Source organism: Cottoperca gobio, chromosome 7 (genome assembly GCF_900634415.1).
Source record: "Cottoperca gobio chromosome 7, fCotGob3.1, whole genome shotgun sequence".
NCBI classification, from domain to species: Eukaryota; Metazoa; Chordata; class Actinopteri; order Perciformes; family Bovichtidae; genus Cottoperca; species Cottoperca gobio.
Window position 1 is genome coordinate 20,768,035 of NC_041361.1, and position 10,973 is coordinate 20,779,007.

The window sequence follows — 10,973 nt, forward strand, 5'->3', positions numbered from 1 at the left end:
GATTACCAAGCGGACAGCTGCTCAAGCAAGGGCCCTGAAAGTTAATAGAAATGTACAATCTACATAAGTTATTACAATGCCATCCATGAAGTGTTATATAGCCTATCTTTAGATGTTATTTGAATAATGATAATGTAGATTTTGATTGCAGTGATGTGAAATGTTATCGTGTCTGTCGAAATCAAGTTATATGTTACATATTCCTAAATTAAAATTTTTAGTTAAATAACGCTAGTCAGTTGGCCCACTTTGATGGGTGATGATGAGGCAAGAAGGAATCCCAGCTGATAGAAAACTTTAACCAGGACTTTAACTCTTGAAATGCAGTGTCACATTGGATATAAGCAGCACTGTTATTGGGGCTGCCCTTCGGCCCTTCACCAGGCAATGTGCAGGAAAGTAGTTCCGGTCAGTTTGGTAGAAGGGTATTGGTCAGTAACAGTAGTGTAGTACAGCGCCACCTACCGTTCGCCCAGCCGTTGATACCACTCCAGCAGAGTGCTGAGGCACTGTGTACATCCGAGCCTACGCAGGGGAGAGGGAGGGGGGGGTGCCAGGTGTAGCCTGCGCATGCGCCTAAATCGAGAACAACCCACACCAGAAGGACGCCCGCTGTCGGCCAGATCCCGCCACTACTGCGCTGGGTTGTTTACCTCACAGACTCGAACACAGAAACCAAAGGCCCGCCGCACTATTGGAGGGACGAGGTAGGTGTTTTTTTAGAGACGTTTGCTTAATTGGTCTAATTGATTGACAAATCAATCAAGAGTTTAATGAGCTGGGCTCGCGAGGATCTCACAATGAGATTATTTATGCTAATCAAGTAGATGTCACTTCCGCCCCTTTTATTTGCGCCATTTTGGATCGGGCAGTTTCTAGGCTGGATGTGTATTGTCTGTCAGAGAAAAGAATGGGCAAAACGATATCGGCTGCCAGGCAATGATAGGCAGATTTTAGGCAATCTATTTGAAAGAGTGGGTGCGCCGGTAGTTGTTCCCGACAATAGGACATGTGTCCGCACTCTCCACTCCGGGGAATGGAGGTTTTAATTGTCTGATGAGGCTCGGAGGCTTTCTGTTCCCGTTTGCCGACCAGTGGGAAGAGTATAGCCCGTTTCGGCGAGGAAGAGTCGGGTTTGGAGGGTAGACCGACCGACGGCCGGGTGGCTGGTTCTCCACCACGAAGACAGTTGTCACCTGAAAGGATATTACCGAGCTATCTGAGGGAAAGCGAACGCGTCCATACATCGCCTCAGTCATCCTGAGGTGACACATTTCACACAGACGGGAGCACTGAATGTGAAAGCAGGTAAACTTGTTTGTCATAATGTTGGCCGTAACCGTTAAAGCGAGATAGTGTGTCGTTAGCAGTGGCTACCTGCGGTGATGCGGTGGGTGTCGATAAACTAACGTTACAGCTAAGGTAACTTGGCTGTCGGTATAACGTTAACTAACGTTACGTTTCAATAAGTCAGGAGGGTTCAACGTAACCAAGTTGTATTACTTCCCCTGTAGTCTTGTTTATAACCATCCGGGTAAATTACATGCCAATATCCTTTTGTGTAAAAAAAAAAAAATAAGGACAGAAATGGCAGCAGTAGTTTTGAACAGCCCGTGTTGTTGATGCGAGTTGGCTAGCTTAGCATGCTAACTTAGCGCGGTGTCCCCATTCTTTGTCAGCGGCAGCAGCTCTCTGACAAACCCATCGATCTGGATACTGCCAGATGTTGATCACGGATTATTACATTCACTGACACTAACGTTACTTCGCCTCACGATTTGGTCCAAAGCAGCCACAGATGGCATGGCAGTCCAGATCTTGCGAGTCAACGTTTTCTATACTAGAAATGCTATATGAATATTGAAAGTGTATAGCTGCACTACTGTACAGAGAGTTTCGTCTTGGGTGGACACATTTAACGTATTCACAACCACAGACAAATTGTGGTGTAGGGTTTTTATAATCTTGTTACATTATGCAAGTTTTCCTTTCCTCTTCCTAAAAGGTGATTAAAATATGATCAGAGTTCAGCCAGGTGACACCGGGGTTGTGATGCACTCCTACCTCGTGTTTGATCCAGGGGGGAGGAGTGCTGTCACTTGGTCAGGGAAAGTGTCAGATTATGATTATGATTATGGTCACTACCATCAACATTCATAGATCCTCACATACAGACAGCCCTCCACACTTATTGTTAAGGGCTAAAGGCAGGTGGTGAACCTATGAACACAACTAACCCCAGTGCATTTTAATCACCCCAAACTTTTTTGGTGTGAATATAGATTAGACCTAAAGCTTCTCCCCTCAGTAAACATCTACAAGTAGAAGGAGAACGGCAGTAGTCAACCAGAACATAGGTTATCATGTCCCAGTGGAGGACTGGGTGAGCGTGAGGAAATCTGCGGTTGAAGGTTTGTAGGCCTCTTTTTTCACAACACAGTGGAAGGGGGAAACCTGTTTTCTGCCAGCAGCCCTCAGCAGAGAGAGCAGAGCAGCCTCCTATCGCCTATCCTCCCTCCTCTTCCTTCTCTCCCTCCCTTCCCTCCTAGTCAGCCTCTCCTTGGCTTTTTCTCTCGCTCTCTCTCTTTCTCTCTCTCCCTCTTTCTTCCTCCCACCCCCCTCCCCTCCATGCATATCCATCGCCCCCTCTTTTTCTCTCACCCTCTTCCATTTACTCTCTCCCTCGCAGCCTCCTTCCCTCCTTCCCTCACCCTCCTTCCCTCACCCTCCTTCCCTCACACTCCTTCCCTCACACTCCCTCCCTTCCCCTCTCATCTGAGCCTGTTTGTCCGACCTCCCCATCCCCTCCCTCCCCCCCTCCACTTCCGTTGCTCACTCTGTCCTCTCCTTTCCTCTCATCTCTCCCCTCACACTCCCCTCTCTCTCTCCTTGCTCTTCCTCCCACCTCCCTCACCCCCCACCCACCCACCTCCCTCACCCCCCACCCACCCACCTCATCCTCTCTCGCACTCCCCTCCCCCTTCACTGATCTCGCTAGCTCCTTCTGTCCCTCCCCTTCCTCCCTTCCAACATCCCTCCCATCCCTCCCCTCCCCTCCCTCCCCTCCCTTCCCCCTCCACTGCAGACATATTGTAGAGGCTGCTGCTGACTCAATAGGAGGCGCCATTCTGTGATGGTATTGCGAGGCAGGGAGAAAAAGGGGGCCGGCAGAGCAAAGGGAGGCTTACATAATGGAGCTGCTCTCTAGCGCCATCTGCAAGTAATGGGAGGAGGCAGGAAAGGGAGACAGAGAGGGGAAGTGGGCAGGGGTATGTGTCTCTTTCACTCACTCTAGCACTTGCACATTTCTGAATGGTAGACAGACAGCAGGCAAGCAAGGCAGTGAGATGTGCAGGCGGACCAACCAACATGTCTCCGGTTCTTTGGCTCTCCAGTCGGCCAACAGTTGGTGGAACCACACACGCAGTTCCCCCTTTCTGTTCTGTGTTTTCTAGAAGGGAAACAAGCTGAGGTGTTCACAGGGATTGTTTGGGACCGTGCTGTTTGTTGTCACTGAGCTGCCTTTATGGCATCGTGCATCAGTGACCTTTGACCTTTCTACATGGAGCTCTGATTTGAATAGAGACACTCGACAAGCCACTTTTGGACAGCAAATTAAACAGCACTTAGTTCCTCTGGCAAAAGGTGCCATCACTAATGCTGATCTTGTTGGTATTGATGATAGCACATAATGAATGGGTGTATGGTATTTTGTCTCGTCTTTCTGTTTGTTCTGTCTTTCTATTGCACATAGCTAGGCGAGTTTTGGCCAGGTCAAATTAAAACTTAAATGGGTCTCACACGTAAAAAATCTCATGATCTTTTTTAGTTCTAGTAAACAGCTGGAAGGCATTGCAAAAACTGAGCTGTAGTAATCATCATAAATAAAACATTTAGCACTGGCTCGCGTACATTCATATTGAATGCATTTCCTTCTTAAAGTATTTGCAAACTAAGCTGATTTTAATTTTTTTTACAAATGATTTGAAACCTGCATTGTTTACATCCAAGTTTAAAAGCTAGCAGTCTTGTTCTAGCCTACCTGGTGCATTTTCACAGCATGTCAATCTGAAATGGTGTGAAACCATTGGTATGAATGTGTATCGCTGCGTCACCCATGCATTAATATTTGCCGCTGTGCAAAAAAATGTTTCCACTGTGATAACTTTACACAGTTTACACAAATAACTTTGCACAAATCTGCGCCAAAACAGCTGTGAATACCCACTAAGAGGGTGCCCTTTGGTTTGATGATCTATTGGGAAACAACTTTAATCGTATGTCTGAGTAAAGACATTAAGAAAGATTTATGTAACCGACAACTTTCTAAATGCATCCATTACTTTAACAGATAAATGAAGCCATCGATGTTGCATGTTTAATTTTGCAAAGGGTTTTTTATCAAGGCTTTCCTTTTAGGCGCTAAACTAGGCAGGTTAAGTCAACCGTACACCTGTTGATAACATGCTGTCTGTTTCTTTTCTATTCAGGCGGGCAGAATGTTCCAGCTCCCCGCCAATAACCTGGGCAGTCTGCGGAAAGCGAGGAAAAATGTCAAGAGAGTCCTGGGAGACATCGGCTTGGAGTTCTGTAGAGATCACCTAGAGGTGAGCTTGCCCAGACTTTGGTATTTTTATAATGATTGCCACCAATTCCACTGTTCCTTTTTGTAGCAATAGCTTAGCCTTAACAAGTATACAGTGTAGACATTACCTGGAGTTTCCTCGAGATTGCTGAATATGACTGTCTTCAAATTCATATTCCCAGCATCGTGTTCATCTCTTACTGAGGTTTAAGGATGGTTCTTGTTTTTATACACGTGGCATTGGTGTACATATGGAACATTTGTTTTGGTTTAATAAGGTCAGTTTTGGAGTTGAGATGGCTTTTCCATTTGGCTCAATGCGGGAAGTAAACGTTCAGCATTAGTGTGCCTGACACTGCTGCATAAATGTAGGAAATGTATGATAGGAATCTATGACCTGGACACATATAAATGACAGAATAATGTTATTACCCTCAATGGCATCCTGTCCTCATTCTGTTATATCGCACTTAATGTAGGAGAAATATGCTCCTCAGGCTTAAAAGCAGAACCCAAAGACTTTACATAACTCATCATCCAGGCCTCGGCACAAACATGCTCCTCACAGCGCCTCATGTTTGAGTAAGGTTTTGGTAAAAATGTAATTGTCATTTATTTACACATGAGAACTATGAGCCAGAATCTATATCTGAGGCCATCAGTGTAAATATTGACTTATTTTCCAGCCCCAAGCATGAAGCATGCTATAGCTTTGAGTTCGGCATCACCCAAAAGAAGAACACTGAAATGATTCCACCAATAATACATGTATCTCATGCATCTGTGAGGCGGTCTTTGCCATTGTGTATTCCAAACATTGTGAATGTTTGCAATATATATTTTCTTTATTGATTGTGCCTTTTTGTTTCATCATCATCAATTATTAACGTTAATTTCCTTTTTGTTTTCAGGACTACAAAGACTTCACTCCTCCAGAAGTGTATATGAAGCACACTAGCTGGGAAGATGTGTGCATGTGGGAACCATCACATACCAAAGTCCAGGTGTGTGACGCAATCAGATACGCACTCACATAAACGTCCTGTTTTTTTGCAACACTGATATTTGAATCTATTTTCTTATTAATTATGTTCACACTACAAAAACAGAAAAATGTGTAAAGGTACAATACAATCATATTAACTCTCTCAGAGAGAGGAATATAATCCTTGAGAAATGCTTGATTTTCAACACAATCTGGAGTTTCATTTACACAAATTAAACTTCTGAATATTATAAAGCAAAAATCTTTTAGTATTTGAAATGAAATATCATATTTGTTTGTCGTCTCCTGGCGTCTCACACCAGGCGGGAAGTTCACTGGAGCTAGCTAAGCATTAAAAAATGATCAAAACAAACACTCAAAGTTAATAGGAACAGCTGGTCAAACAGACAAAGGGATTGCTGTGGGTTTGAAGGATTTCTGTAAACTTTATTTTTCATAAATGCATTTATAGTAACAATTTAGAGTCTGGAAAGTTTTGATTTAGGTACCTTGAAAGTGCTTGAATTTTTTAAAAGCTGTACGAACCCTGCAGACAAAGAACTTGTCAAGTTTAAGCTTTTTCCCACCTCTGTCTCCAGGACTACAGATCAAAGCCGTTCTGCTGCACTGGCTGCCTCTTTTCATCCAAGTACTTCTCTGCATACAAGAGCCATTTCCGCAATGTCCACAGCGAGGACTTTGAGAACAACATTCTGCTCAACTGTCCCTACTGCACTTACAATGGCAACAAAAAGACTCTGGAAACGCACATCAAACTTTTCCACATGCCTAACAGTGCCGTGCGGCAGGGCCCCGGTGGAATGGTGGTGGGAACCGGTGGACTCGTGATGAAGGACGGGGTGCTAAAAAGGACCGGGGACAGTGTGGAACAGGCGGTGTACTACTGCAAAAAGTGCACCTACAGGGACCCTTTGTACAATGTAGTGCGAAAGCACATCTACAGGGAACACTTCCAGCAAGTGGCCCAGCCCTATATTGTGAAACCAGGAGATAAGGCAAATGCTCAGAATGGTGCCACAGGGAATACAGAGGGTAACAACACAAACAATGGTAACAGTAACCAGATTCACTGCAAGAAGTGTCTCTTTGTTCCTCGGACCTACGAGGCACTTGTCCAACACGTCATTGAGGACCATGAAAGGATTGGCTACCAGGTGACTGCCATGATTGGCCACACCAGTGTGATAGTCCCCCGTCCAAAACCCATCATCATGGTACCCAAAACCCTGGGGGACAAGACTATCATTGGGATGGGCCCTAAAGGTGCAGTAATGGCCACCACCAGGTCTCCTGGCTCCCAGCAGCTGGGCCGAGTTATCATCGCATCAAAGACGGGCTTCAACGCTCAAAGTCTTCTATCTGGGATGAAACATGATGGAGTAAGGTTAAAGGGCCAGACGTTCTCTATTGGCAGCCAGCAGGTGAGGGTTACTCTACCAGGGAACGCCCAGGTTTCTGTTCCCCAGCAGTCGCATGCAGCAAAGCAGCTACTTTCTGGCGGCAGCCTGCGGAGTCCAATTGTGGTCAGTGCCTCTTCTTCACTCAAATCCAACTCTCTGGGTTCCCGTGTCCAGGCAGCAGCTACTACTGTAGCCTCAGTCACGGCCAAGAAAGGTGGCTCCTCAGTTCTTGGCACATCCTACACACAGAAGTGGAAAATCTGCACTATCTGCAATGAGCTCTTCCCGGAGAACGTATACAGTTCTCATTTTGAGAAGGAGCACAAAGCGGAGAAGGTGCCGGCTGTAGCCAACTACATCATGAAGATCCACAACTTCACCAGCAAGTGTCTGTACTGCAACCGCTATCTCCCCAGTGACACGTTGTTAAACCACATGTTGATCCACGGGCTGTCTTGCCCACACTGCCGGGCCACCTTCAATGACGTTGAGAAGATGGTGTCCCACATGCGGCTGTCGCACCCCGACGAGAGCGTTGGCCCACGCACAGATTCTCCCTTGACCTTTGACCTCACTCTGCAGCAGGGCAATCCCAAGAATGTTCAGTTGATTGTCACTACCTACAACATGAGAGACGCCCCTGAGGAGTCGGTGGCGTTTCACGCTCAAAACAACAACACCTCTGCATCATCAGCCTTGTCTGCCTCTCTAATATCAGGCAAGAGATTAATGCCTCCGCACCCGCCCAAAATACCTTCAGGGGCTGCTGACAGTGCACCCACCAAGAGTGCTCCACAAGCATCTGTGCCCTACAAGCGGGACGTGGGCAAGACGCTGTGTCCTCTTTGCTTCTCTATCCTCAAAGGCCCAATCTCAGACTCTCTGGCCCACCACCTGAGAGAGAGGCACCAGGTGATTCAGACAGTCCACCCTGTAGAAAAGAAACTGACCTACAAGTGTATTCACTGCTTGGGGGTTTATACTAGTAACATGACTGCCTCCACCATCACACTACACTTGGTGCACTGTCGAGGTGTAGGGAAGACTCAAAATGGGCAGGACAGCCGGCCAGCTCAGTCTTCTCGGGTCAGCCAGGCCCAGAGCAGCGCTCTCAAACGAGCCAGCTTTGATAGCTCTGACACTAGTGCGCCAAAACGAAGGAGGCCCCCTGGGGAAAGGGCCCACCCACGGGACAGCAACGGTCCATCTACATTTGTAGAAAATCCAGATGAACCTGTAGTTCTGGCTCTCGACCCCAAAGGACACGAAAACGAGTCGTACGAATCCAGGAAGGCATTTCTAACGCAGTATTTCAATCAAGCTCCGTATCCCACGCGGCGGGAGGTGGAGAAGCTGGCAGCCAGTCTGTGGTTGTGGAAGTCGGACATCTCCAGCCACTTTGTCAACAAAAGGAGAAAATGCGTGCAAGAATGCGAAACCCAGAATGCCGGCGTGTTGCTCGGGTTCAGTATGCACGAGGTCAGAAAAGTGAGCCACGAGCTGGCGTTTGTCCAGGATGGCGTGTTCGAGGGCAGACATAGCAAGAGACGGACATCCAGCACAAATATAGGGGTGTCAGAGCAGGCTCTCCGGAAACATAAGGAGCTTGTAGCTGCTAATGGTGGTGTGGCGCTACCATGGAAGGGAACTGGGGAAGGTACTAAAGCAAAGCCATTTGTCCCAAAACCCAATAGTGCCAGCAGAGACCAAACCAAGACAATCAACAGCACCTTACCACAGAAAATACCTCTAGACCTTTCAGAGCCCATTGCCATCGACTCTGACAGTGATGAGGACAAGCAGCAGAAGGATAACAAGGAACGAGAGGGAGAGGTACATCTCCATGGTAACAAACCGCTTGCCGGAGCTGAGGAGAGAATAGAGCCGGGGACAGAGACTAAGATGGTTTCAGATCCAGACCACATGTCAGACGAAGATGACGACGAAGATGATGACGATGACGATGATGATGAGGAGGAGGAAGAGGCGCATTTAGAGAATGGCTTCGGTTCCACAGAGGGCTCAGAAAGACAGACTGCTAAAGGAAGGGACACTCTACCCATCATTATTCCCAAGTTTGTACCATCATCTGCAAGAAGCAGGAGAGACGGGGCCCAGCTGGGAAAACAGCAGGTCTGACTGATAAAATCAAAAAGACTCACACAGTCGGAGACACTTTTAGATTTGATCCACGGCAACAAATCTGCCTCGCCTGAACTGAAGGACACGGCCCGGTCACATTGGGTATCTGTGAAGGAGAACTCAAAACAAGCCACCCAATGACTTTTAAAGGCAGGACTCAACGAGCAGCTAGGAAAGATGTAAAGATTTGTGAACAAAGGTTTTAATGTTTCTTCTCCGAATAGGGGAAGACAACAGAAGTCACACCAAACAAATAGAACGTTTTTTGCCTTCTATATACTTTATTACATTGAGATAAGGAGCTATTAACGTTGATTTAGCCACTGAACACGCAAGTGTGGCTTAAAATATTGAGTTGTTGTGAGGTAAAGCTTTTTAAGCTGACCAGATAATCCATCATTTTTCATGTAGTTATACAGCGATGGTAGTGTAAATTTGTACAGTCTTTTAGACATGTTTTGACAGATGTTGCCGTACATGTACCCTTAAATATTTGCTATTACCTGTGTGTAAGGTAACTTCATATGTTCTACATTGGTATGCTTAACGATAGTTGTCGCTTTGGTGGCTGGTATTTTCTTGTATGTTTAAGTTTATTTTTTAACAAAAACCTAGTTTTTTTGCAAAATAATATATCTATATATAAATGAAATAACAGAATTTGATTTTGTTTTTGCTTTAAACCTGATTTAGATTTTTTTTTTCTTTAATGATTTCTGTTCTGAAAGAATAGCAGTGCTAAGCTATTCTCTTACAGTTTAAAGGAGCATTTCATCAACGTTCTGCAGCCTCATGCTCATGAGCCTTGACAGTACTGTACTTGCGTTCTAGTTTCACAATTTAAACTTGGTGTTTCTTTGCCCAACAAGACTCGACAGTAACTACCACACTGACATCCACAAAAACGATTTTTTTTCTTTTTTAAAGACGGTTGTGTTTATTTTGTGTTTTTTGAATTGTGTGTATTTGTTTTATGTTTTCATTTTTCACTTAAGCATTTATGAAAAATAAAGTGCTGTAATTGTGCTTCTCACAGAAATAATGGCAATGCCAGTTTCTTTGTTCAAAGTAAGAAACAACCGGGATTGTGCACAAAAAGGATTCTTGATGCACAGCAATAGATCAAAAAGCTTTGAATGTCTTTTTCCTTTTTTAGATTATGAGTATTGTAAATCAGCTTTTGTATGCAACTGTCTAAACGTATACTTTCTCTTTAAACTTGCTACTTAAAACTGCAATATGTTACTCTAAGCAAAATGATACTCAAGTGGTTCAACACAGTAGTGTGACTAGTTGACTAGTACAACAGTAAATGAAGTGCACTCTTTGGTTGAAAAGGGCCTATAGGGTACTCGTCTTTGGAGGATAATGGTTTTATGCCTAATGGTGCCTTGATAGCTGGATTCTTTCTCTGCTTCAGGCCTCTTAAATCCAAGGAGGAGTAGAAATCATTGCTCACAGCCTATTACCACACTAAGACCATAACCTGTGATGAAGGGTTTTTAGGGGTCACAAGCCACAAAGGTTTTAGAGATTTTAATAACCAAAACAAGAACCAAATGTTAACAAATATCTCTGTTGCAAAACAGAAAAACTAGCGCAACTAGAAAAACACTGCAAACCAGTGCAGCTCTTTTGTTGTTGCATTGAATAGGCAGTGGTTTTCAGAGGGAGTGTAAACCAATGGGAAGTCAGGGATGTACCAACTGGTACACACTGACAATGTTCAGCTTCACCATGAATGAAAGTAAAGAAAATTACTTTAATTTTATTCTATACAATTTAAAGAATGTGGATATATTTAGCTACAAAGGTGAATAGGCAATTTTCAGTATGATTT

At 45.0% G+C, this 10,973-nt stretch overlaps 1 protein-coding gene across 1 annotated transcript; it reads left to right on the forward strand.

Annotated features, from left to right (window-relative positions):
- Positions 1 to 855: 855 nt before the first annotated feature.
- On the forward strand, positions 856 to 10,172 carry adnpb (activity-dependent neuroprotector homeobox b). Its single transcript, XM_029436165.1, has 4 exons — positions 856 to 1,308; positions 4,491 to 4,607; positions 5,497 to 5,589; positions 6,170 to 10,172. Exons 2-4 carry the CDS (start codon positions 4,500 to 4,502, stop codon positions 9,128 to 9,130), a joined length of 3,162 nt encoding a protein of 1,053 aa, XP_029292025.1. The 5' UTR covers positions 856 to 1,308; positions 4,491 to 4,499; the 3' UTR covers positions 9,131 to 10,172.
- Positions 10,173 to 10,973: the final 801 nt, after the last annotated feature.

Bases quoted from the DNA above. Each gene is read 5' to 3' on its own strand.
- adnpb (XM_029436165.1), top strand. From the start codon at position 4,500: ATGTTCCAGCTCCCCGCCAATAACCTGGGCAGTCTGCGGAAAGCGAGG. The intron at 4,608-5,496 runs GTGAGCTTGCCC...TTTTGTTTTCAG, and splicing joins TCTGTAGAGATCACCTAGAG to GACTACAAAGACTTCACTCC. The intron at 5,590-6,169 runs GTGTGTGACGCA...CTCTGTCTCCAG, and splicing joins CATCACATACCAAAGTCCAG to GACTACAGATCAAAGCCGTT.